This window comes from Pollicipes pollicipes, unplaced genomic scaffold, assembly GCF_011947565.3.
Source record: "Pollicipes pollicipes isolate AB1234 unplaced genomic scaffold, Ppol_2.1 Scaffold_4219;HRSCAF=4965_pilon_pilon_pilon, whole genome shotgun sequence".
Classification (NCBI taxonomy): domain Eukaryota; kingdom Metazoa; phylum Arthropoda; class Thecostraca; order Pollicipedomorpha; family Pollicipedidae; genus Pollicipes; species Pollicipes pollicipes.
Genome location: NW_023596448.1, coordinates 14,311,732 through 14,339,641, shown reverse-complemented (window position 1 = coordinate 14,339,641; position 27,910 = coordinate 14,311,732). Strand labels below are relative to the sequence as shown.

Sequence of the window (27,910 nt, the reverse complement as noted above, 5' to 3'; positions counted from 1 at the left end):
GAACATGACCGGTCCGAAACGTGCGCTGTCCCAAGAACACAATGAAGACGAGTCGGTAATTGCCGTACCAACACCGACGTCAACAGCCGCGTGCATAAAAGCACGGGTGAGCTAAATTCACCAGCGAGCATGCTGATTGGCTGAGCTGGCCCGGCTGGGCGCTGATTGGTTGCGCGGCTGGCCTCACCTGCAGGTCGTCCGGGATGAGGCCCTCCGCACCTGGCTGCGGGTCCAAAGGTGGCGCCACGTCGTCGAGTATAGGTGGCGCCATCATCGGATACTCCCAGCACTCCGGGGACGCCTTCTGCTCCATCCATCCCGAGAGCGGGTCTGCCGGAGGGACGCGTGAGTCAGCGGCGGAGCCCGTCACAGTCCTGGCGGTGCACGCCGTGACGTCATAAGGAACGACATTCAGAGCTTGCGCAAGCGCGGGCAAGGTCCGCCGGCTTCATTTAATTATTGGGAGAATCGTTTGGCAACTGAAAATTCAAACAATGGACGCAGAGGAGCAAAACGTTTTTAAGGACGCATTGGGGCGTTAATTTTTGGAGAAGCCACCTTCGCGATACCTTTCTGCTTACCGACTTCCCAGTTTCGGATGCACAAAAGACGCGGCGGTATTTAAGCCCAATCCGAGTGGATTATCCACAACCATCCAGATTACCCGAGATATCATGGACAGTGGGAACAAAGCTTCCTTATTTGAGCACCAGCATGCCGAGAACCGTGGGTAGTCCCATGAGATCATCCCATTCCAGCCAGCGACCCGATGGTCTTTAAATGCCACCGTAAAGAAAAAAAGGCAATCACAATTCAAAGAAGCCGCCGGACACCAATCCTACGTAAGGTAAGGCAAGCGCTAGCTAAGCATCTTCCTTGTCTTTGTTGCAGATATTCGGACCAGCACCCGGAAAAACGAGAAACACAGGGTAATCACAGTCAGCGGCGCAGGGCAACCGCAGACAGGGGCACAGGGTACCCACAGACGGAACACAGGGTAGCCACAGAACCGTGAACCCAAAACCCGCACCAGTCGTCCAGCACATTCAGTGGGCGGCGTCACAACTCCCCCAGCCCATCCGTGAAGCGCGGACCACGTGACGCGCCGATACGGCGGCGGTATCAGACGCCGCGAACCTTGACCGGCGCCCGCAGCTGGCGGCCCCGCCCGGACCGGCCGGGGCGGGGCGGGGCGGCAGACGGCGGCGCCACCGAGCGGCGGCCACACCACGCCCCGGCCAGAGGGGAGGTCCGACGCCGCCCCCTGCGGGGGCGCGCGGCCGCCGCGGGCAGCACGCCGCCGCAGCAGCGCGGTCACACACATCCACCTCGCCGTCGCCGCCGCCACGCCGGTGGGCCTGGCTAGACGTCGGAACACGACCAGACCCCTCCGGGCCCAGTCGTCCGTTAGCACAGGCTAAGCCGAGGAACGACTGAGAGACGACCAGACGCGCTGCCGTCACGGCCGGCTCGATGTCAGTGACGGCACGCGCACGTCATGGCAACGGACGCTGACGGCGCCAGGCTCGGGTCTGGTGTCAGGCTCAGCGAAGAGCGCGGAGAATGACGCCTGGCCGTCGGTTAACGACAGCTAAAAATGACGTCCAACCATCGGCTAACGATAGCTGAGAATAGCATCTCACCATCGGCTAACGACAGCTGAGAATGAGATCCCACCATCGGGTACCGATAGCTGAGAAGAGCATCTCACCATCGGCTAACGACAGCTGAGAATGACATCCCACCAGCGGCTAACGATAGCTGAGAAGAGCATCTCACCATCGGCTAACGATAGCTGAGAATGAGATCCCACCATCGGCTAACGACAGCTGAGAAGAGCATCTCACCATCGGCTAACGACAGCTGAGAATGAGATCCCACCATCGGCTAACGATAGCTGAGAAGAGCATCTCACCATCGGCTAACGACAGCTGAGAATGAGACCCCACCATCGGCTAACGATAGCTGAGAATGAAATCCCACCATCGGCTAACGATAGCTGAGAAGGAAACCTCGTCATCCGTTAGTCACAGCACAGACTGACACCTCGCCATCGGCTAGCAACAACTGCTGAGTCCATAGCAGAGAGGTCACAATGGACACATCCCATTACTTCGGTCTTCGGCACCGCCTGCGCCGGCCCCGTGCCGTGACAGGGCTCGTGCGTCGCCCTTGCGTGGCCGGGGGGAAGCCGCCCCCTGGTTGGAAGCCGTCCTCTCCCGCTCCGCGGAGACCGGCCACCCCCACCCGCTCAGAACTCCGCGGCGAAACAAACTTTGCACGGCCGCTGCGAACACGGCCGGCCTTTCCGGCTGCACGCCGGCCCGAACTGGCGTAAGGTCCCGCGAAGATGGCCAAGAGTTACATCAGACGTCTGGTCAGGGCTGTCCTGCCCTGCGCGCCTCCCTTGGGCGGCGGACTACGTCACCCAGCAGATGGCATGTGCTGTGGCAAAGACGGGACGGCCAGGAAGCTGGGTCTACACGCCACGGCACCACGGCGGCAGGTCAGATGCCCTGCACGTGCAGCGCGGCGGATTCTAGACACTGTGAGGCACCTACGCTCGACAAAACAGCATGCAAGGCTCCCGGTCATTCGGCATATCTCTCTCTGTCTCTCTCTCTCTCTCTCTACTCTCTCTCTCTCTCTCAGTCTCTCTATCTCTCTCTATCTAGCTCTCTCTCTCTCATCTCTCTATCTCTCTCTCTCTCTCTCTCTCTATCTCTATCTCTCTCTTCTCTCTTCTCTCTTCTCTTCTCTCTCTTCTCTCCCTCTACTCTCCTCTCCTCTACTCTCCTCTCCTCTCCTCTCCTCTCCTCTCCCCTCCCCTCCCCTCGCCTCGCATCGGCTGCCCTCGCCCGCCTCGCCTCGCCTGGCCTCGCTCGCTGCCTCGGCATCGCTCGCCCTCCTCTCCTCTCCTCTCCTTCCTCTCCTCCCATTCTCCTCTCCTCTCCTCTCTTCTCTTCATCCTCTCCTCTCCTCTCATCTCCCTACTCTCCGCTCACCTCTATCCGCTCCCTCTCTCTCTCTACTCTCCTCTCTCCCCACTCTCCTCTCCCTCCACTCTCCTCTCTCTTCTCTCCACTCTCCTCTCTCGTCTCTCCTCTCTCCACTCTCATCTCTCTGCTCTCCACTCTCATCCCCTTTCCTCTCCTCTCCTCTCCTCTCTCCTCTGCTTCCTCCCCCTCTTTCTTCTTCTCCCTTCCTCTCTCCTCTTTTCAGCGACCGCGGAAGTCTGGAAGCCGGGAGACCGTACGCCACGTCAGCCCTGTGACGCCTCCCCCCGCGCCGTGAGGTAACAGGTGACCGCGGACGTTACGTCACCCCCGGGCGGGAGGGGTGAGGGGCGGAGGGAGGGGGGGGGGGGCGCCGTTACCGCGGACTGCACGGGCTGGACGGCCAGCTCAGTCGGCCTTCAGAAAGAGCACACGCCACCCGCAGGGAAGCCCAGGCTCAGCTGACCGGGGAGGGGGGGGGGGGGACGGGGCTGACTGTCGCCACCCGGCCACGTCAGCTCTCCTAGTCAGGTGAGACATTCCGGAAGATCTACAGCACAAGGAAATAGCCATCCGATATCAAATCATCGGTTGTAACCACAGGAGTCATACAACTCATGCAGACGCCTGAAATCCATACAGTACAGCAGATTTAGGCTGGGTGTCACTTTCATTATTTGGAGGCCCGGCCCCACCAACAGTCCTGGACGCTATCGCTGAGCAGTTCCTTTCGAAGACGACGCCGTTTTGAGGGGTGACGTCTGCTGGTGAAGAGCGTCCCCCGCGCGGCGACGGCGGAGAGAGCCCAGTACCACCGCACCCCACCGGGCCGCCGCGCGACCACGCGCGGCAGCTCGGCCCGTCTCCACGACCACGCGCAGCAGTTCGGCCAGTCTCCACGACCACGCGCGGCAGCTCGGCCAGTCTCCGCGACCACGCGCGGCAGCTCGGCCAGTCTCCACGACCACGCGCAGCAGCTCGGCCAGTCTCCACGACCACGCGCAGCAGCTCGGCCTGTCTCCACGACCACGCGCGGCAGCTCGGCCAGTCTCCACGACCACGCGCAGCAGCTCGGCCTGTCTCCACGACCACGCGCAGCAGCTCGGCCAGTCCCCACGACCACGCGCAGCAGCTCGGCCTGTCTCCACGACCACGCGCAGCAGCTCGGCCAGTCTCCACGACCACGCGCAGCAACTCGGCCTGTCTCCGCGGTCACACAGCCCCCGTATCACTGCACCCCACCAGGCCGCCGCGAGACCACACGTAGCAGCAGCTCTGCCAGTCTCCGCGACCACGCGCAGCAACTCGGCCTGCCTCCATGGTCTCACAGCTGGTGACCCGCGACGAGACCCTGAATCACACTGGGAGCGTCATAAACCATACGGCGCATGATTTGCCGTCGCTTAAAACGCCAAGTACAAGCCCTCACGACATGATAAATGGGTGGGTGAGATTGCAAGGGACCATACGGACATGGAAACATAAAATGCCGCCGAGCTCACTACAATCACGCCCAAAATACTCCACCCTTGTACGATCAATACAGAACCAATCACCGCACTCATCAGTCGTCCTCGAAACCTGGAATTCAATGGTCTGACAATTCCCTCGTCGTGCTTTTCCCGCGTCACTGCGCACCAGTCCGTTCCGCAATTAATTATGGCTGCAAGTTGGAGCATAACGGAGGACGCAGCGTTCATTACACGCCGTCGCCACTCACGCCGCACAAACATTGTGAAAAAACACACCAAACCTTCGGGCCCATTTCGTTCAAAACACAGACCCGGCTCTGCTGTCAGCCTACCCGGGGACTGGGCGGCCCCGGCCGCTGTGTTCTGCAGGGGCGTGCTCAAGACGGGGTACAGCCAAGAGTGGCTGGGCGGGGGGTGGGGCTTCCAAGACCGGTGGTTATTGTTTGATACCACAGGTTGCTCCAGACAGAAAAATGCAAATTGGCGCGACGCGTAATGACAGCTTCACCGCCGCCTCATCATGAGAATACCCTGGCTGCGCCCCTGCGCCCCGGCACATGTCTGGGGCGCGCGTCTCCGCCGCCCGCCGCCAGGGGACGCCGCTCTCCCGGCCGTCAGCCGGCCGGCCGGGCGCGCTGTGTCACGCCGTGGCCTGCCATGAACGCGCTCCTGGCGCCTGACCCCGGCCTCGGCGCCACGCCCGCCGGCTATATCTGGCGTGACGGCGACCGGCGCGGTCTGTCTGCCCGCCGCCGGTGCCTGGCGGGCCGGGGGCGCGCCGCGGTCGCCGCCGAAAAAGCGCCCTCGCTGGCCCGCCGCACGGCGGAGGCGAGTCTGTAGCGATACGGCGCCGCCCGACTAACACCAGACGCCAGAATAAGTGAGTCGGTGGGCGGGGGTCCCGCTCCAGGAGCACCAGGCACAGAAGTGCATGGCCGGCCGCTCCGCCAGCTCACCCCAGCGCCACCCAGACGAGCCGGACCCGCTGCGACGCTTCCGCCGCAGCGCCTCGGCTCGGTATTTGCACTCAGCCGTCCACCGGTATTACAATAAGCTTACATTGGGTCCCTCGTGCTCGAACCCACCGCCTAATCCGCCAGCGGACCATCAGACCTCCGCAGAAGGGGGGGGGGGGGGAGGGGAGGTCCGGCGGTCTGACGGGTCGGCCTATCTGTCCGGGGGCGGCCGGCCGCGGCCCAGGCCACGGCCGATATACCCGGATATCGGTCGAGTTGCGGTGCCGGCGCCCGGTCAGCCGCCGCAGACATGGCCGCCGCCCCGGCGCCGGCAGTCCCGCGCCGCCGCCGCCGCCCATGGGCGGCATGTGAGGACGCCCAGCACTAGCACCAGCCCAGGCCATGGACATCCCGTGACGCGGGCACAGCGTGACATCCCGACATCACCCAACACTCGAGAGGACTGCGTCCCCATCACCGGGTTCAGACGGGGTCAGTTGATAAGGTGGGAGGACAGCAGTGGCTGCCCTTTCCACGCCCCCCCCCCCCCCTGAACAACATCTACAGAACTCCATTATGACGGTGTGTGGAAAAACATGAAGAGCCCCTCCCCCCCCCCCCCCCCCACGACAGCTTTGTCCCCGCGTAGATTTATCCGCCACTGAGCCCAGACCACGCCAAGGTCTCAATTATCCATCCCAAGAACACAAAGCAGATGATCTTAATTACATTCCAGCCGTCAGTTTGCTTAGATCCGTTTCAAAGCCTCCAGCCACGCACGCGCGCCTCGGCGGCCCGGTCCAGCCCAGACAGGTCACGTGACGGCGGGCGCACCAGCTGACTGCTGTTGCCGGGCCCAGGCGGCGCCGGCGTGCGCGCCGGACCCGTTCGGGGCGGGAGGGGGGCGGGGGCCCGACGGCCGGCTCCACCAGCCGGGTCAGGAGGGCGTGGAGGAGGGACGGGCAGTCTGTGGACACCGCCCTCAGCCTCCCGGGCCGGATTCGGATCATTTTCAGGCGAATCGAATCGATTTTGACTGGACACAGCTGGGCGTCGAACTCCCACCCGAGTCAAACGGGCCTTCGGAGAAGTGAATCGATTTGAACCTGAATCTCATTTGGGCGACGGGCATGGTCGCGCCGTCTTCCTCTCCTAGATGCATCCCTAATAGGCGCTGCATACCAGAACACCGCATGCACTCGTGGCACCGTGCTGTCCAGCAGCTGGGGGAGAGCAAAGGCTCTGCCATCAGAGACGTGACACAGCTCCTTAAAGAACACTGGTACTTTGCCACATCTCACAGGCACTCCTTGACATGAAATGGCACCGTATGCGTCATCGCACTTCGATACACGCATTGAGTATGGGTGCATCCACAACGGCGATTTCGATTATTTACGTGCGCATTCAAGGCGGCTACTTACGCCTCCCAAAAAATCAGTCCCGCACGTAGCACGAACATCGATTTATCAATGCACACGTACAGGCGTGCATAGACACACACATACATATATATATATATATATATATATATATATATATATATATATATATATATATATATATATGCAAGCATGAATAGCGCATACGTGACACAAATGTCCCCAGTACCTGATCCATGGGTCGTATTTTTTCCTGCCGTTTCCTTCATAACGCTGCGATATTCCTGCAGCGTTTTAACACTTCTTCGTTGTGAAAGGCCGGTGTACCATACGAGTGCGTACGAGCATCGCAACATCGTCTTAATTTTGGTCTCACATCCCACTACGGGGCTGTGCCCCGAACCAAGGGCAAACATGAAACATTCCCGCTGTTTTGGGTTTGGTCCGGCTTTAAAAAACCCTTTCTAGGCGAACGAATGATCTGTCCTCGCAAAAACTCAGTTGATTACCCTGTGGTGCGGCCCAATCCACAAGCACTGACGTGTCAGTAAATATTACAGTACCTCCCCACTGTGCCTGAAAAGTGCAATCCTTGCAGCAACAGCTGTGGTTCATCGTTTGTCTTTAGAAACAAATGATGAACCACAAAACCTCTGAACCGTGCTTCAATACAAAGTTCGTTTTTGCACAATAACATGAACTGGACTTTTTGTGTTTTGCACAAGATATGCACCGCAGAGCTCTTTTTGTTGAAATTGGGTCAGCAAACGATGGACATGGTACGGGAACATCAGAATTAAGTGCCTAATGCTAACATTGTCATACCGAGGTCGAGTTATTCTGAAATATGTCTCGTTTACAAATTACTTACACCATATTTCACTGTACTCTTCACTGGACACCTAACTATTCCACGTCTCCACTTACGCAACATCCATTACAAGCTAAAAGCACACGACAGTGTGCTTTGGCCCTCAGAGTGCTTGACCGCCATCTGAAATTACTGAGCTACGACCACCCAAGGACTCCGGAATCGTCTGAAGGAAGCCGTAGGCTCTAACGTAGAGGGAATACTCACTCATAGCCATGCCTTTCAATACAAGGGGGCCTGCAAATAAACGTGTTCCACTGGGGGTCTGCTGTGCTAATGAGGGGTGACGACCTCAGAAGGTGACGGATAGTGCCGGTTTTGGCGGCACCGAGACCGTCCAGCTCGGGCGGTACCAGGTGGTGCCGGTTTTGGCGGCAACGAGACCGTCCAGCTCGGGCGGTACCTGGTGGTGCCGGTTTTGGCGGCACCGAGACCGTCCAGCTCGGGCGGTAACAGGTCGTGCCGGTCTCGGCGGCGTCGCAACCGTCCAGCTCGGGCAGCAGCAGGTGGTACTGGTTTCGGTGGCGCTGGGACCGTCCAGCTCGGGCGGTAATTGGTGGTCCCGGTTTCGGTGGCGCCGGGACCGTCCAGCTCGGGCGGTAATTGGTGGTCCCGGTTTCGGTGGCGCCGGGACCGTCCAGCTCGGGCGGCAATTGGTGGTCCCGGTTTCGGTGGCGCCGGGACCGTCCACCTCGGACGGTGACAGGTGGTACCAGCTTTGGCAACCCCGCGGAGCCCCGAAACCGGCACCACCTGTCACCTCCCGAGCTCGGCAACCCCGCCCCCCCCCCCCCCCCCCAGCGCGGCCGTTCAGCCGTGCGCCGGTTACCAGCTTCTCTGTGAAGTTACGCAATGCTCCCGTTCCTCGGCACAAAGATGGCTTTGCACTCGTTCACGGCGCGTTGCGCGTAATCCCGGAACAATCCGCTTAGTTGGACAAAGGCCCTTCCGAAGCTCGGGAACTCCGGTGTTAAACAGGATGTTTCATCTTGGCTGGAATTTAACAATGCAAAAAATATGACTGATCAGTGTACGCTGACAGTAGTGCTGCTCCTCGTTTCAGCCGGATTGTGGGGGAGTAGCAAAAACTCCACGTAGAAAAGTGACACCATACCGTCAGATCGTGGATGCAAGGAATCAATCACTAAGATGAAGTCACACTTCCTGCCAACGCCCCGCGCACCTGAGAATAAATTGTGGTGTGGTTGACGCATTTTCGACACAGTATCTTTAACAAAGCAAAGCATTTGCGCCCATTTTCTTGCCCAAATCCAGCCTGGATTACTGCTCTGGACGGCATGGTGTTAACGTTTGTACTGCCTATGCTAATGATGTTATGCTTAAGCTTAAGCGCAACAGCCTGCACTTGTATACGCTAATGATGTCATACTTAAGCTTAAGCGCGATAAGCTGTACTTTGGACCACATCAGAACACAGGTGGAACTGTATCGAAATAATTGAGGGCAAACGGCGCCCATAGGCGCCATTTTTAAGCCGAGAAAGTGCGACCTCCAGAAAACGGGGGCCGACGTCTAACCCCCTGTAGGCCGCTGTTTCACCAATCCTGAGCAGGCGCTTCCGGTGCCATGTCTGAGCAGCGGCGCCCTTGACTGCGCGTTTCAGTACCTCTAGCGGCCCTTCCATGAAACTGGAATGAGGTTCAGACGGCCGTCACGACAGAGAACACGGCGCTTTAGAACAAAGCGCCGTTTCGTCGAATCAGCTTAGATATGAATCCGCAAATCGAACGCCAGGGCACAGCGTGGCCGGCGGCGTGCAACTGTAAGCCGGCGCCTGCTCCCAGCTGCGGCATTGGCCAGAAGGTCGGCATCAAGGACATGATCGTCGCAGGTGTGCCGACAGCACAGCCACAAACACGGCCGCCGATAGGCGCCCAAGCCGCCCGACTGATACGTGCCCGGGAGCCAACCCTCCTCGTGATCGCGCGCGCCGCCGGCCTGACCCGGGCGGGGAGAGCCGCCGTCTCGAGCCGTCTGCGGCCCGGTGAGGAGAAGTGAAGGCCGCGGCAGCAGCGTCACGTGGCGTACTGTTGAAGGTGCTTAGCACTTAAAAGCCCCAAGGCGATGCATTGAGATCACGGCCGTAACAACTCCAGCCTACCGTGCTGGCGCGACGCGATCACGTCTGGAAATGGCGGCCCCGGTCACAGCAGAACCGGGGCCGGGTCGCGCGCCGAGGCAGCTCCAGCATGGCCCAGCAGGGTACAGAGCTCAAGGCGCCGGCAGCGAGGGGGCAGAGCTCCCCGCTCGGTATGCTCGGGTTAAGAAATCGAGAACATGACGCTGCTGATGAGAACACACCGCCAGGCGCGGCAGTGCACGGTCGACAATGTCGTAAGACGTGCTTGGACGACATTTTCTACTGCTTGATACTATTAGGCGTTCTAACAACCGTCGGAATACTTAGCGGCACGGGTGGTTTAAGTGGTCATTGGCGTCGTAGTTTCCAGCCCAAAGTGTCGGGACAGAATGTGTACGCGACGGGACGCCCACCAAAGACCGTACCACCGGTGCGTCAAAACACCAAATAGAAGGCGCGCTTCAAAATCGCGCCATTTCCAAGATTCCGTTGCTGCCATGAGGTCAATGCGTTCCGAAAAGAATAACAATCACAATGTGCACAGAGGGCGGGCAGTGACAACGTTTACGGACAACATTCCGATCAAAGGTCAGCTGGCTCACCAGCGTGACAAGATCGACAGATTCCGCAAAACGTCAGCAAAAGCGACAGGACAGCTTCTGCAAAAGATGCATCCGCCCATCTGCAGACACGCTGGCTTACGGTACCCCACAGGACGCAAACAGTGCCCGCTGGCTCCAGTCGGCGTCACGTGATGACATTTACCGGCCAGCACCGGTACCTGGCGACCGACTGACCGCTATCTCGGTCGCGGCCGTGGCGGAGCGCGCGCCGCCCCTGACACGTGCCGCGCAGAGCACCGCGACAGCCGCCATCAGTTCCCGACGGCCCGCGAACCCCACGGTCACATGACCCGGCCCGGGGAGGTCGCGTGACGCGGCCCGGGGGCAGGTCTGGCGACCCTGGCTGTACAGCCACATCAGACCCGCCCGCGTACCAAGCCGGAGACGCGGTGCGCATGCCACGCAGTCATGCCACCCGCCAACCAATGCGCCTCTTTGTGGGCGCCTGCCACGAGTGCAGGCACTAAATTATGCTTCCTCTCCCACAGAATACCCTTGACACGTAAAGTGCGAGACAAGGGCTATGTTCTCGTTCTGTTCTGGAAAGTTCTGGTTCGGACGACTGACCCCCAGGCACTTACCAACAGTGGGGCACCTTCAACTGCGAAGGGCGGAGCCCCCTGCACGAGAAACCGGAAATTCCATTCACTTAGCAACGTAGCACTAACAGAATACTGAAGCTGGCGGTGCGCTGGCGCCAGGTACGCAGTGTTTCACTTTGAACAAGACGTGGGCAAGCATACTCTGACTCCGCCGAACGATGGGAAACAATAGCAGGTCTGTATTATCAAGTTGAACGTCTTCAAGACATTGCTACCCGATGAGTGTCCCAGCCACGCGAAGCTTGTCACAAGGGCTGGCTTCACCACTTAAGTGCAACCATGCCAGTTTAGCGGTCAAACAGCTGCTGGCGAGCGCCCCGCCCGCGCCGTGCAGTGTCAAGACACGGCCGCCCTGTGTCAGCCTGGCACGGCGGCTGGTCGTCGACTGATGCCTGCGGGACAGCCAGGTAAGCGCAATTTATGGGAAGCTAACGCGCCTCTGGCATGCGTTCGCAGCCACTTCATTATACATATTGACGCTCCATCAGTTGTATCAGGGGTATCCGCCTTTTTGTGCTTTTTTATTGTTATATCAGACGCGTGCAATTTGATCAGCAATGCCAGTTTTATCCGAGTCCTTCTAAACAGCCCAGCATTTCGATCTGAAACAGCCGACCCTTCGGGATAAATGTCACTTGACCCCATGCTCACCAGACAGTACTGCTTTCCATTCGCCTCGCTTTTTCCAACGTGTGTGTGCCCTGTAATGTTTGCAGCACTGTTTATACAAAAAAGAAATTCGCGAACGTGAAGCTTTTATCTCGCGAATTCAACAAAACGGTATATTGTTTCTGATTTCTCCCCTCTGACATTTTTAACACAACAGCTCTTTGCGACGCGCACACCAGCTCTGGGAATAGGAGTATCACATGACCCAGGTGACGCACTGGTCCAAACTTCAACCAACCAACTTCTCGGTAACGGACCGTTGCCTGCTGGGCCAATCACAGGCGTTCTTTTGTTTGCACCAGTAGAGATGTGCGCGCTCAGTCGTCGTTATGGCGACGGTAGTCGCGAACGCAGGCAGGAGGAGTGCCACGCGTTGACAGCGTAATTTGGACCCGAAAATAATAAAAAATTATTTCCTTGTTATGTCTCACGGTGCCGCAGTGTAACTATCCGGTGCTTTCTTACATGTGACTAGTCATGAAGTTTCATAGTACCCTTTTGAAAAATGACCCAAAGGTCGGACACTCCCCATGGGGAACAGTTAAGTGCAGAAAAAAAGCAGTACAAAAGGGGCCTGAAGCCTTACCAAAATGAGCGTAAACTAATTTGGCGCTGTGCGGAGGTGTTGCGGATGCCTCAACGGGATGTAACTTTGGCCGCTAACTCTTCAAAGGAGAGTGTGCGGGTTTTCCAACCTAATCCCTGCCAGATCGCATTATCTTAGCAGGTTCACCTTGCTACTTTCAGACGTAGTATGGACATCTGGTGCGCTTTAAGGGATAAAGCACATATCAAATAAATATAATTAAGTTGCAATGACAATTAGAGCATTTGGGTGCGCTGAAAGGAAAGATGATAATGCTAGTTTGTGCCACACGTCTAGTAGAGAAGTCACGTTACACAGCATTCATCCTTTTGCCAACCGTTCACCGTAACGCCGCATCACTTTTGCTAAGTTTTGGCGTTGACATGTATACTACGAAGATCCTGCGAGCTGGAGTGACACCCGCACGCCATCAGAAATTTTGAAGGCGGTGTTACGGTCAATGGACGGAGGCAAGAAGTCAAAAGTGAACAGCCACGCTGCTCCGAATTTGCGCTTCAAAACCCGCCCCTTGGAATCACGATTTTCCTCCCTTCTGAAAAAGCCGCAGGAATTGTGTGCCCCGCCAGATGCATTTCAGGATTACATGCGCCTCACCAGAATGACAGCCTGTCGGCCTCTCCCCAAATTCTTCGATGGCAGCCAGGAATATAGACAGCCGGCGGTTTCATCCCTCGCTAGCTATAACATTCCACCGTGGTTTACGGTAATTAAGATGGATCGCATGACGTCTCAATATTTGGAAAACGGTCCGCAGGCTTTCGACCCCATACACCCGTAAATGCGCGATAAGGTCATTACAGATCCCTTGTGAGTCACACCGCCCTGCCGTGGTAGCCCGTCGCAACATGTTTTCATACAACTATCCAGACTCAATTAGCTGAACTCCCAGACCCCTCGGCCCAACTCGCCAGGGGCCAATCATCGGTCTTGAATATTCCGCAAAATCTCGTGGAAAGAGCCAATTATCAGTTTTGAATCTCGCTGAATCTCGTGGAGGGGTCAATCACCAGTCTTGCATCTCGCAGAATCTCGTGGAAAGGGCCAATCCTCAGTCTTCACTATTGCAGAAGCTCGTGGAAATGGCCAACCGTCAGTCCTGCATCACGCAGATGCTCGTGGAAAGCTACCGACATCAGCAGCCTGCACACGGCCGCCCCCCCCCCCCCCCCCTCCCCGCCCCGCCTATCTGCATCATTACCGGCCGGCGATACCGGCTCGCAAACAGATGCCGGTGGCGAACATGGCAGGGCCGGGGCCGCGGCGTACAAGGGGCCGCGAGCGCCGGCGCCGTCCGTCGCCAGCCGAGCTGCACACCCGCTGCAGACTGGCCACCAAACAAACAGCAGCAGCGCCGGCCGGGCGGCCACAACGTCCGTGTCAACGGCGGCCGGGGGCGCCTCGCCACCGGGACGATTCCTTTAAAAGATGCATCAGTTGAAGAGTCCGGTGGTGCTTTTGCTCAGCGATAACGGCGGTAATGGCGTCAGTGGTAATGACGCACGCATGGTCCTCAGTGTCACGTGGTGTTGCCAACGTGGCAGTCTCGTCAAGGCCACGCTGACCTTGCCGCGTACCAAGGTCACGTTCCGAATTCTGAAGAACATGAACGAGATTTAAGGGGAGCGTGTGGCTCAACTACGAGCTATCCAAATGTTCTACGCACCTTCGCGCAAGCAGCGAAGCTAGAAGTTAATGCAATAGGATGAGAAATGGCGGCCAGTCACGGTGTGTGGCAGTCCCTCGTATACAAAACCCGCAAATACCAACGTCAGTCGCGGTTCTGAATGGCAGTTGGAAGGGTGTAATGGAAGCTGGTGAAAACATTTACAAACTAATCAACATAACATTCATGTTGATCGTCTGTCACTGGTTTGGCTCTGGTCCCTTTGAACATCGTTTATGCTTCTATAGTAATGTCTTATAGGTTTTTCCTTTCTCCGGCTATCTTCCATGGCAATGTCTTCGTGGGTTTTTTTTTCTTTCTCCGTTGCACGTTTTAAACCTTTTCCATCCTCATCCATCGACAGCATAGATACAGATAGTCCACTTTGCGATGGCCTTGCGCCGCCTTTATGGTACATTCTCCAATTGCATTATATTCATCAGTATAGTTCATGTTTTGCTCACAAATATCTGAGGCTGAGCAAATCAACATCAGGGACGGTACACTGAGAATTCGTCCATCGTTCTAATCCGACAATGTGACTGTCGCGTGGCACTTTGGGAGGGCAGGAACTCCGCGGTTAGTTCCCACGTAGCGGCCCAACCCAGTCACATGCTGCAGTCGGCTTTTTAGCGTCTGTAATCGGCCGAACGGGAGAAAGGCCTGGATCCGGTAAATCACAGCGGAACCTCACGTCATTCATTCATTCGTGCCTCATTCGCGCTTCATCCTTCATCTCCGCAGCAGCCCGCCTGTCGTGGGCAAACTGCATGCACCTGCCATGAGCGGACTTAAGTGCCCCCTGGCGGACGCCCCGTCCGAGCGCCCCACATACCCCGGTCATAGGGTCCCGTGCAAACTAAGGATCGGGGCAGGACGCTCGGGTACATGTGGTTTTCCCTCACCTTCGCCGACCATCTTTCATCCCACAGCCCAGGAATGGTCACTGATGGTCGAAGGGGCTCTAATCCAAACCAAACCACACGAAGGTCCACGCCATCCATCAAGATAGCGCTCAGCGACACCAATTAAAAACTCTGGCCAGCCGCCAAGCTCACAGATTAGAGCTCGCCTCGGGGTTAAGGGATAAACATTCAAAATCGTGCGGCACCGCCATTCCAAGCCAGCTACAGGCGAGATTATAACATGCGCGCTGAGATGGTCCTCCCCAAATCGGAGGCAGGTGGCTCGCATTTACGTTCGTCTGCAACAAATCACCAGTTCGTGCAGTCAGGTCCTGTTCACGTCTCCGCCCCAGCACGATTGAAATGAATCACCTCTCCGTTTCCCTGTTGTTAACGACGATCCGTACCATAACCAACCCCATCTCCTTCCGTATGAGTTGCGCCCCAGTGTCTGCCTTTCGACTCCCCAACACGTGCGCCTGGCTCCGCCACTGTTCCCCTCGTGCGGGGGGAGGGGGCGTCCCGTGTGACCAGAATGGAAATGACCACAGAGGCCACAGGGCCTCTCGCAATGTCGCCGGACTACCGCACCGCCGGATTAGCGTTCAATTATCAGCTGACCACTCTGACGTCACGGAGAACGGAGCCAGCCACATCCCGAGTCCCCGACTCCTTCGTAGCTCTTAGTAAGTAGCTCCTTCGGACCCCGGGCGCAACACCGCGCGGACAGGGCGCTGCTGGCGAACAGTGTGTCACACGCCTACCTCAGCCGTGTATATTGTGGCGACCAGCGCGTACGCCCGAGCATGGTTGACGGCGTCACCCGCAGTTGACGAGTGGAACGCGTCCCGACCATTACTACCGTCTGCCATCAATCAGTGGTGGTGTGGACTACCACCAACCAGTGATAGACCACACCATTTGTTCAGGGCACAGGCGAATCACGGGCCATGAGTCAGGATCAATTCAAGCCTAGTGAAAATGGGCTGACATTTCGATCTGACCGTTTCTTCTTGCCGCAATGTTTGGCAGCCCGCCTGCATTCCACGGCACAGAGCCCGGCTGGGCGCTTGCACCCCGTGGCCGCGTGCACCTCGACCGGCGGGGAGGAAGAGGGGAAACTGAGCCCGATACCGCAACAGGCAATCAGCGACTGGCAGCACCCTTTCTGCTATTACGACGTAACTAATCGCCATGATCACTCGGCGTCGCAGTCCCAGCGCCGCAAGAGCGCCACGCTCGCCCGCTCCCGGACAGATGGCTCTACTCCGCCACATCGCGATCTCCGTGACGTTACGGTGACGAGAGCGTCGCTCCGCCGCAGCCCCCCCCCCCCCCCCCCCATTGACACCAGCCGCCGCCTGTGACGCGCGGCGGCCGGCCCGGTGCGACCCCGACCGCCGGCCCCCGCCCCTGCGCAAAGGTCGACGCCGCCGGCCGTGGCGTGCCGCGCCCGCGGCGCACCTGATCAAACGCTGCCGCGAGGAAAACGCGCCGCCCTGACCTTCGAAGGGAACGCTCGGCCGTCGGCGTTCAGCGCTCACGTGAAGTTCGGAACGGCGAGTTCGGTGAGCGCCTGTGCCGGGAAAACAACGCTACCGATCATGCTTCGCTGGTAATTCTCTTGCTTCTAGCCTTCAAATACATAGCACCCAACAAGAAGACGGGCAATTATGTCTACCAACACGGGCAACACTGTGACCATAATCCCCTGGCATCAACGTCCGCTCTCAGCTCTCTCATCTCCCGGTTTCTGTGACAAAGCCCGCCACACTGGACGGGCGGGTGGAGGGACGGGTCGGGGCGCGAAGGGTGAAGCCGAAGTCACCGCCGGCACGCTCTGTGTGCGCACTACGGTAACGGGCCCGTAACCGGGCCACTCGATCGCGTGTCCGGTCCGACGCTAAGCCCCGGCCGGGCCGGGCCGCACCTCGGTCACGGAGGCGACCATCTGGCGCAGGGCGCGCCGCCCGACGCCGCGTCGGACGGCTCGCAGCGCGCACGACGAGCTCCAGGCAGCACGCGGCTCCCATTTGTTTTTAATACCACCACTCCGCGCCGACGCGCAGCTCGGTGACTGGCCGCGGCGAGCCAGGCTGTCGTGGTCTGGCATTTTTTCCTGGAATTCCGAGAGGCCGAGCCGGTCTGCCTGCCGAGCCCAGCATTCGCCGGTGCCAAGGGCGCGCCCACATAACATGGGCCGGATGGCCGGGTTGGTGCGGTTACGGACGGGGATTCAGCTACGCCAGGATTGCGCCCAAACAACATCCAAGTGGCACTGGGCGCGCCACTAACCGCCACGACATCGACAACAGGTGGGGCACGATGACGCCGCCTGTGGCTTACGGCTCCATTTGACCATGTGTTTCGCGGACCAACAGATTGGGTATTGTACATTTTCTGACGCTGAAATACGTTAAGTGGGGTCAAAAAATTTAGACAGATTGAGTAAGTATTGTCGTATGTACCTTCCGACGTTGAAGTAAGTTAAAGAAGGCCCAAAACTTGTCGATGGGTTCCACCAGCAGTTTGGGTCTGGGTCTTGCTAACACGCGCGGAACTGCATGCCTCGTGTTCCATATTTGGCGCCGCCGAAGTCTGCCAAGCATCACTTGTCTTATCCCGTCGTCCGACTAATGGGTCTTAACAATGCATCTAATGAAGGCCAGAGCGTGGCCAGGTGCTGATTGGCTATTCTTAAAAGAGAGGTGTGAGTGAGCCAACAGCTCCACCACGTGCCACAGATGCCGCGCAAGCCAAGCGACACCCCCGTCCCTGCTTGCAGCCTCGCGCCTGGCACAAAGCCGCGATGGGCGCGAGTGTGTGACGCCACTGATGTCACCCTTACCAGTCGTTCAGAGTTAAAACCACTGAGCAGAAGTGACATCGGGCGACTCAGGGGAGGACGCATTGTGTAGTCGTGCGGCGCTGGACTTACAGCACGCACTAAAAACCGCATGCTGCCAAAGCACATGCTCCGGTTGGTACTTCACCCTCACGAAGCGCGAGACGAATATGTCCCGGGCCGGGACAGAAAAGACGGGGGTGTACGTTTCCAATGTGACTGTTCGCCTGGTGTTTACGAAAAAAGGATCGCGCCTTTCATTACCGGCACCGGACCCGGTTCTTTCCCGCCATTCGCCAGTTGTGCGAGAGGCCGCATACCAAACGGGAACAACTCCATGTTACATGTCACGGAACGGTCCAGCGGAGAGAGCCCCCCGCTGGGTCGGAAATAACACCGGCCATCGAGCTATCCTGATGTCGGACCCGCCCCGTCTGCAAGACCAACCCCGCCAGGGGACCAGCCCCGCCTGAGGACCGCTTCCAGGAGGCTGACGTGTACCACCTTGGCGCTTTGTTGACGCGTGGCGTGGCGCCCCCGGCCGTGTGGACCCTGCCCGCGGCGGCCGGCCGGGTGCCGACCGGGAGGGGTCGACGGCGCCCTCGTTGTGTGGACCCTGCCCGCGGCGGCCGGCCGGGTGCTGACCGAGAGGGGTCGACGGCGCCCTCGTTGTGTGGACCCTGCCCGCGGCGGCCGGCCGGGTGCTGACCAGGGAGGGCTCGACGGCGCGGGCCAAGATCCGCTGCCATGGTAGCCGCGCGTCCGCGGCCAGCCGACGGCCCGTGTCGTCGCCCGCCCGTCAAGTGACCGGGGCGGAATGGCGACTCAGCAGCGGCTGCGACCGGGTCGCTGGGGCCGTCAGGTCCGGCCCGACAGGCCCACCTCCTGGCGCCGCGGGAGCTTCACCTGCGCTCCACATGATCCGCACGGACGTCTGCTGCCTTTGGCGGCCGCACCTGATGGCGACCAGGCGCAGATCCTTACATCGCTCGGTCCACTCCACTCCACTCCACCACACGAAAACTCCGCCCTGGCAGACTGGAGACCGAGACCGATGCACGGGTGACCGCACGTTGCTTTGTGAGAGATATAGCTGCAGTGGAACCAACAGTGTGAGCCGCGAATGACGCAGCTGGGAACTGTCCAGCACATCATCTCTTGTCTAGCCCGCTTCAATGATTTTACCCACCGCAGTTGTGTCGAACAAAGTGCAAGAAGTTGTCAGCAGCGGAATCATCGAAATGGCAGAAAATTAGCGACCGATACAAGTTCTTCTTGCGGCACGCAAGGTTCACAGAAAACCATCCGACTACGTGCGTAATTATCATTCTTGTTTTCCAAACGGACACTCCACTTAATCAGCGTGTCACGTGTCCTCTTCTGATAAATTCACCATCAACTTGAAGGCAATAAACAAGTCAATCACCGACGACTACGTACAACACTGCAAGCGGACAACCCAGTCATGGCCTTAAACTCTTGCATCATCAGCCTGCAGGACATACTATGTCCTGCAACGGCGCGTCGTGGTTTTAAACAGGGCGCGACCATGTGGGGGCAATCAGTCAGTGCCACCGCCATCAGCATATTGCGCCGACAAATTTGTGCAACCACTGGAGACCTTTGTTTGTCATGGCTCAGTATGAGCTGGGTCATGACCATCCGGTACTGCATTAATTTTATGTGATAATAGAGGCAGCAGCCTACACAGGATACGTTTCTAGTAACTGGCTTCCTGTGATATCTCACAGGGATGGCCGCTTCCAGCCACGCCACTCGCATGGATCAACACTGAGATCATGACGCAGTGGCGCGAGAACCGGCCGCGGGGGAGGGGAAGGGGATTAGACCCCATTTTGTTGGGTGATGAGCTTGCACTGCATTTCCTTTTCCTTTCTCCGCAAGTGCTGTGCTCTGAGCGTGACAGTAAAGCGAACAAAAGACGTACTGAACAGGGATAATACTTCACAAAACCCTCAAAATAAAGAGGCCGAATTCCGCTTGCAGGTTGGATTACGGTATAAGGCAGGTTGTTTTCTCACTCTCTCCCCCTCTCATGCCACCCACCATTTCAGGATAGATCTACCGTCTTTACCACGAAGACAACTTCGTCACCTAGCCCGTAGTTCCAGCTAAACTACGCTTGCAGCCAACGTCCACCAGTTAATGATCCGACCGATGGAGCACTGCAGGACGTCTGGACGATGGAGCACTGCAGGACTCCCACCGATGGAGCACTGCAGGACGTCTGGGCGATGGAGCACTGCAGGACTCCCACCGGTGGAGTACTGCAGGACGTCTGGGCGATGGAGCACTGCAGGACTCCCACCGGTGGAGCACTGCAGGACGTCTGGGCGATGGAGCACTGCAGGACTCCCACCGGTGGAGCACTGCAGGACGTCCGGGCGATGGAGCACTGCAGGACTCCCACCGGTGGAGCACTGCAGGACGTCTGGGCGATGGAGCACTGCAGGACTCCCACCGGTGGAGCACTGCAGGACGTCCGGGCGACACAAGAGCCACGCCACCGTCCCTTCGGTCGTTGTCATCCGGACTTAACGACGCATTCGGCGGTATGCCGTCACCCGCTTCTCACCCCGACGCATTCAGGCGGTATGCCGTCACCCGCTTCTCACCCCGGCGCCCGGGAGGGCGGTCACCGCCGAGAATGGAACCCCGGACGCCCGGTTTCCCACACGCGCAGCTTAACCATTATCATACTGCCAGTGCCCACTCCCCGTCCCTCCAACGTTCTTTTAAATGCAAATTCACGACATTCATATGCATTTTTGATACTATGCGTTTAAGTACTTCCACAAAGTGGATTTTTTAGCATCCATGTCTATGTGCATACAATCCACAAGGGGTAAAATGCATCGCAAAAGCAAAGCATAAAGGCGGCCGACTGAAAAAAAAATGCAAGCGAAACGTGAACCCTGCACAGGTTCCAAGTTCGTAAAGTTGCTGCTAAAGCACGTACAGTGACCGGAAAGCACGGAGCCTACTGTCCGCACCCAGCAGCCCTCCTTCGTTTCCGCCTTTCAAGATAGGTGGACCGTACGACAATCCTCAGAGCCGTGACAGAGGGATGTCGGTGGCGCAGTCGGTAACGCGCTGAGCTGGTCATCGTTAGATGCTAGTTCCATCACCGTAAGGCGCGAGCTTTATTGGCCGGTCTCGAGAGCCATCACGGGCTAAATACTGCGAAGCTTACGGCTATGACAGCTGCAGATCGTCAAATAATCGCCAAAGTACAATGAAGACACCGTGCCCTTGCATTGCCCATCACAAAGTATTATTGTAATACCCCCATCTTAGCAGCTTTGCTCACGGCTGGATAACACTGTAACCGCCATTTTAATGTTCAATTAAAGCCAGTCTTCAGCTACCATGGTGCGTTCTTCTGGTGCTAGGTGCGAGAAAATCGGGTCGCTGTCAATGGGAAATACTTGGCTAAAACTCAGTGAAAAATTCATTCGGTTCATGGGTGGTGATAATGCGGCAGATTGTAATGCTTTCAGTTATCTGTCCGTGCTTGAATAAAACCTTCCTGAACGCTTGGGATACAGAGAACAATCACGCTCATGCACACTAAAAAGGTTTGATCCCATACGCTGATCAGGCTCACATGTCCATAAGCAAGATTGCAGGTACCCAGTGGTAGTACCGATTCCCAATCAACAGTAACTCCGAGGATACATTCCGGAAATGTGAAAAACGACGACACAAAGTCATCACATTATTGTACGAACGATTTTACAGAGCACGCGTCATGGCAAAGCATGTTGAGTTGCTGTCATCGTCTATCCAAAAGCGAGACAATGGTGCCAGGAAATCTAACGCAACGCAAATATTGATACCACTGCTGGCTTATCTGGCGGAGTTATGACGAAGCGAGCGCAAGACGGCATGGATTAATTCCTTGGGGGATCCGTCACTGACATCACACCTCCACCGCAACGGCAAATGACTCAGCACCCTTTCGTCCAGAGCCTATCCCGGCAGGTTTTACGTGATCTTTATTGTCGTACCTGCAGCGGAGATCGCACTAGCAGTGCATGCCATCAAAACCCGTTTTGCGGTAAGTTCTACGACGTGACACTGTCAAGGTTGACGTACAGCTGCTGGGTACTCTCGAGATTCAGCAGTCCTGGCTTTGGACCAAAATTTCCTACAACAATGTAACACAATCCGCGTTAGATTGTTTTTTTCCGTAGCCACCATGCAATTAGCACCAGCAATGAAATTACGACACAAGTTATAAGAACGCTGGAACCAAATAGGTCCAATATTAAATAGGAGACTATCGCAAATATGCACCAAATGTGCGTTGCAACTACGGCACGGAACGTCATTGTAAACTTCGGAGCCGTCTCACGATGGCGGCTGTCGCATGGGTGATGCACACGCCTGAGCACGTATGAAGCTGCGCGCGTAGCTGCGCATCTTGGCAGCAGCAGGGCGCTCCTGTCAGACTAACACCAAGGGGCGCCCGTCACGCAGTCACCGAGAGCAGACAACGCAAGTCGCACCAGTGGTTCAGCATTCGGTTCCTTGCGGGGGGGGGGGTCAATATTGTGTTCATGCTATCACACCCCGGCTTGGGTTCATTGCCTGTTCCTCCACCCCTGCTCAAAATCGGCGAATCGGCATCGAACCGGGCGGTCGTCAACACAGCACCTGGGCGGGCTTTGGCAAGTCTGCCTGGCAGGTCAGATGGCAGGGTCCGGGGTCAAAGGACAACCACTGGATGCATTTTGAAACCCGGCCCACGCGCTCTCGGCCTCCTGAGACTTTTCCCGGAGGGGCTAAGCCGTACCATCGCCTGTCTCTCGCGGTCACCGTCGTGAGTGAATCAAGCTCAAAATGGCGGCATGGCACGGCTGGCGCAGCAGGCATTTTTCGAAGAAAAATTGCTAAAATGGCGTTTCTCTTGCGGGAAGCAGTGAGGCTGCAGTCCCGCCCATCATGCTGCCTTCTCCAATGGTGAACGGTGAGCTCGGACAGCCTGACTCGTGAGGCGATAGTACGCAGCAAAGCGAAGCTTTCGGCAAGACTTGGCCGCACCGTTCCAGCTGTACCCAGTGACCCCGGCGCTCATGAACTGCCGCGAGGAGCACCCGGCTTACACTGTCAGGGCGCGCCGGCCCGCAGCCACATTCCAAGCCTAATCACGGAATCTTCAGTTTCATTAAAGTGACCATGATGGATTGCAGCAGATCAATCTGCTTCATAGACAAATGTATCTTGTCATGAGCCGCACGGCACCTTAATTATCTTGTGACTATAAAATATTTAATTAATGTCACGCCAAAACTCTGCGCAGTTTTTTCAGAAGTTCGTGCGACGGATACACATTGACGGGAAGCATTTCACGGCTGCTCGGGTGTGGGAGCTGCATCGGCAGTCCACTGACTACTCAACGACCGCCGCAGCACGCGGACGGAGCGACTTAAAATGGAGATGCAACTTTTAGACTCCACGCTTCTCCTGCAGACGTACGTGAGTCCCGGTGATGCATGAAGGGCTGCCTCTGACAGCCTCGGCATGGCTTGACAGCATAAACGGGTGGCCGCGGCCACGGCCGATAGGAAATGCATATAAATCCCTGCATGCATAATTGAACGACGTGAACATTCCGTAAGTCCGACTCGTTCGTTTCATTATCACGGATCGCATCGTCCCGTAATGTATCAAATCAACTGAAAAGGGGCAGAACTTCGATTAATATAACAAATATATATTCGAAATGGTACGCGCTAAGAGTGTAAGGCCAGAGATCACCTTTGGCCAGCTGGAAAATTGACAAGCGGCCTCTGCACCTCCAAGCCAAGGTTATAATCCGGTTTGGCGCCGTACACGCCACCACGACCGGAGTCCAGCTAAGCGGGCCACGTCGGGGGTGGCGGGCCGACCGCGACAGCGCAGCCTCGGCCCGCATCTGAGCGGCGGCGAGACTCCGCGAGCCGCCTAGCGCTGTCGGAGGCCCGGCACGCGGCCGGCGCCACCCGACGCCGTGTCGCGGCCGGCCGAATAAGGCCGGCGTCGCGGCCCCAGCAGCCCGCTCCGGCCCAGTGCCGACCGAACTCGCCACAGCGTATACAGACGATGTCAAGCAAAGCTTGCAGAGCGGCGCGCAGCCCGCCGATTCCGCCAGCTAACGGTCGCGGCGCCCACATGCACCCCCCGCGGTAAACACACACCACTGAGAGCGATATTCGTCAAAGAGCCGGATCTCCGCGGCGCTTAGCGCAAACACAGCCTGCCTCATCCCGTCGGCTGCGTGGCACTTCCGCATATAACGCGTATGTAAGGTGCAGCTTATCATTTCAGTGTCCACGTGTCATCACACGTCACACTTCAAAGCTGACTTCGTGTACGTGCTCCGTGCGGATGGTGGGTGACTGATTTTCCGTTTGATCGGGTGCCACGCCACACCCGTTTGTTGTGGTGACTTGATGTGGCCATTAAAAAGCCTGGACACGCTAGACGATATAGCTGAAATATACGATTACGAATACGTTTGCAGGACTCAGGAACTCCAGGACAGGCTCACGATGATACAATCCTGCAGCCAAGAGATGTGGGTTCGAGGCGACCTAGCGACTGTATTTTTCCAATTCAATCCGCGAAAGACATAGCGATACTTATGGCCCATCAGTCTGACTACTGTCTGCAACTCAAAGAAGTCATGCGTCATCGAGAACGTTCAGAGACCAAACATCAGAACGCATCAGAGCGATGCTGCATTTTGGTAAGTAATCTGAGCAGGAGGCGCGCCCTCCTCGCGCGCCCTTTACGCGCGCCCTCCTCGTAATGGCAGTCCACAAAACACTGTCGCCTGGCGAGGTACGCCCCCAACCGGTCATGACATATGACGACCGGCTGTCCGCCGGGAAGTGGGGGCTGGGGGGTGGTTGAGCAGGAGTGGATTTCAAGCACGGTTCTAAACGTGATAGATGCGAACAGAAGAGACGTGAACAGAAGCGCAATCAAATGAAAAGTAGACCCTAACCAACATTCTGCAACAAAGCTGAGGAAAGATAAGAAATGAGTATTTGTCAGAAAAAGCATAGGCATCTTTTTCTCTTACTAAAATTATCGGTAGCTATGGGACAAGGGTCCTTGCTACGCAAAGCTTGTTGCAAATACCTTGACCCTTCCACTCCAGGAGAGCAGTTTCGGTGTAGCCGTTAATTTTGGCCCAAACATTTGGATGCGCCGTACAATGACACGACACGGCGGCCCGTCCAAGCAGAATCGCCCCATAGGATCTCAAAAGATAGGCGCCAGCCTCTCACCTGCCAGTCGGCCGTCGCAGACGATCCCAATTATCGAGCGTGTTTTTTTTTGGGGGGGGGGGGCCGCACCCACATAGTCTGCCCTCTAGCGGTCAGGTGCGCACGGGTCCACCGGCTGCGTTACTGGGGGCCGCTAAGCAAGAGGGCTCAGTCGGCCCGCCTTGGATGGACAAAGGTACAAACACGGAAGAGTAGCTGGTGGGGCTTCCCTTCCCTCTCCCCTTCCCTCCGGGAGAAGGAAGGGAATCCCCACCAGCTACCGCCAAAGTAACCTTAAACAGCGAAAATCCCCCAGCGACGGTAAAACTGTTGCCACGCAACGCGCATGCCCGACCAGGTTTTGGACAGCTCGGGCACTGTAGTGAGCAAACGTCTGGGGGAGACAACTACTCGAAGACGAAAAGAGAAAATGAACACGCGCTTGTTTTCCATAACGGGCAGGTTTCACATTCTGCCAGCTGAAGTCTGATTGGCGTAGATGAGTGCAAAGATCATGGTAGCAGGTCATGAAACATGGCCTCCGCACCTTCACTGCCCGTGTCTCTGTTAAACAGACTACACTGTTCTAACGGAGTGCTTTTCGCAGTCGTGCACGGACGCGTAGTTTCATGACGTGTCAATATTTCAGCGCCGCCTTTGAAATGAGAGAATCCACAAAAAAATGTTCGCAAAAGAAGTCCGAATCTTTTGAAAGATGCATTTTATGTCACGCAATTTTCGCTGCTAAGAGCGTTTCTGCAGTTGCCATGATCATTCTGCTTTTTCTTTTGCTTGTTTTTTTCCCTTCAAGCCAATACTTTTGGGCTAATACTTCACCTCTCCACCCTAATCAAGGGGCCGTCCATACATTACGTTTCGCATGGAGGGGGGAAGAGTGTTAGGTTGGTGAGAAAGCAAAGCAAGCCAAGAGGAAGCGGAGATGGTTGGACAGGGTAATATTACCCTTGGGCATTGTTGCAAATCATGCTCCAGTTTCTTTAATAATGTAAGACTTTAAAGCTGTATGACGTCGGCCTTCTCTCACGACAAGCAGCACGCCCGTCTTTGTTTTCCGCCTCCAACCCAAAAAGGGGAGACATGGCGTCATGCTTTACACCGATTTACCAGGTGGAAGGGGTTCCGCCCAGCTGGCCAGTGCTTAATCTGGCAAAGGTGGGCTTTAGAAAACCATAAGTGAGGAGCATTAATTAAGGCAGGCCCCTCAAAGTTCCTCCGGATGTGTGACCTAATTACTGGAGGTTACTTCCCTCCCGTGCAACATAACTTCAACGCATCGACCAATATGTTTCACTCGAGAATGTCTAAGCTAAACGAAGCATCCATCGCCTTGGCATCGACTGTGATTTACTGGATAATATCTCAAATACTTTAATTACGCTGGCCAGTGGCCCCCACATGATAAAAATGAGTGCATAATTCCAGAGTCTCCTAAAAATAGAACCTGTCAAGACTTTCTGTGATTGGCATTGCTTTTGTGAGCTTTCCATTTTCATTAAAAATCATAAGGGATCCACTGAGTGCATTACGGAGGCTGTTGCCATGCGTCCAAGGATGGCAGCGGCGTCCCTTCAAAAACACCCTGACAGCATGGCTCCCTATCGCCGCGAACCTTTCTAAACGAGCGTGGCGGGGCCGGTACAGAGCTCTCCCCAGACCGCGGCACGACCACGTAACGGAGACCCTGGTCACGATTGGCACCCGGCCAAGAATATGCCGCCCCTGCGGCAATCAGCGCGATAAATATCGACGCTAAATGGCCCCAGATGTCGGCCGTGTCATTCAACCCCACCAGCTATTACGAGGGGAAGGCGGTGTATGGCAAACAGCCTTTTACGGAGCGATGGTGAATGCGGAATCGCCTAGCACCCAGGCGCCTGGTACAACCGGGACTCCCCCATCCCCACATGGAAGCCAAAAGCGCTAACCACTCGGCCAGCATCACGCCATGGGTGCATGATCCCCGAGCTCCTATCTTCGGATCGGCAGTCCAGCGCGCTCTGCCTGGCGTTTGGCCTCTCCAAGCTGTCCCCCCCCCCCCCCCGGTGACGTCGCACGCCCCAATACGTCGGCTGCTACACGCACGGCTCGGTCGGCCGGCGCAGCGGGGCGCCCCGGTTTCACCTCCGTCTTCATCCCGGACCGCGTCTCCTGACGACGCCCCCAGCGCGACCAGAGCTGGGTACGGTCACACAGCGCCGAACATCCCATCATTAGAATAAACGCCGCGAATGAAGGTGGGCACGAGCATGTCTGTGCCCCGCGGCGCTCCACCACACTCCGCGCCTGGTACCGCTCATGGCACCTACAGAGCTCACGACTTTGCCAAACGCGCTACTCATTCTAGTGCCTCATCCACTTACCGATGCTGGTGCTGATAACATCGATCAAGTTGAACTTGCACATCTTGACGGAATCAGTAGTCTTCCTGACACAAAATCAGAGAAAGCCGCGGTCAATCGCTTCGTATCCAACCTCACACGGCGGTCCTCTAGCGCTCGACTGCCAACGTGACGTCACGAAATATGGCTGCCGGGCAGCGCCGGACTAACCGGTGCCGTCGGCAGGGGCCTGGTCAGGACCGCGTTAGGCGCTAAGCGCGCATAACAGGGGGTAGCTCTCCCCCCGGCTCCTTCCATCCCACTGTTGCAAGCCCCTGAAGCACCCACAGCTGACGCACGAGAAGCACACCCACAGCAATGTTTGAATAATTTCCCTCGTTGGTAATTGTACGTCCATTCACTCGTTGGAATACAAACCGCTGACGTCTGCGAACGCGAGCATGTTGAGCCCCCCCCCCCCCCCTCTCGCATCGCTTCTGGCGCCTGGTTCAACCAGTGGCGGCATGTTCTAGTTGGAAATGGACACGTGACCGGGGAACTTATCTTGCTTCGGCTTACAGCGCCTTGGCTGGTGGGTG

The 27,910-nt window shown here is 57.1% G+C and overlaps 1 protein-coding gene across 1 annotated transcript in view; it reads right to left on the bottom strand.

Annotated features, from left to right (window-relative positions):
- LOC119095868 (activating transcription factor of chaperone) overlaps positions 1-27,481 on the bottom strand; it is a 34,564-nt gene extending 7,083 nt beyond the window's left edge. Inside the window, exons 1-2 of the mRNA XM_037218730.1 lie at positions 27,354-27,481; positions 188-330 (exon numbers count right to left, since the gene is read on the bottom strand). Coding sequence (XP_037074625.1) covers positions 188-330; positions 27,354-27,396 — 186 coding nt within the window. The 5' untranslated portion in view covers positions 27,397-27,481. The remainder of the gene's footprint in view (positions 1-187; positions 331-27,353) is intronic.
- Positions 27,482-27,910: the final 429 nt, after the last annotated feature.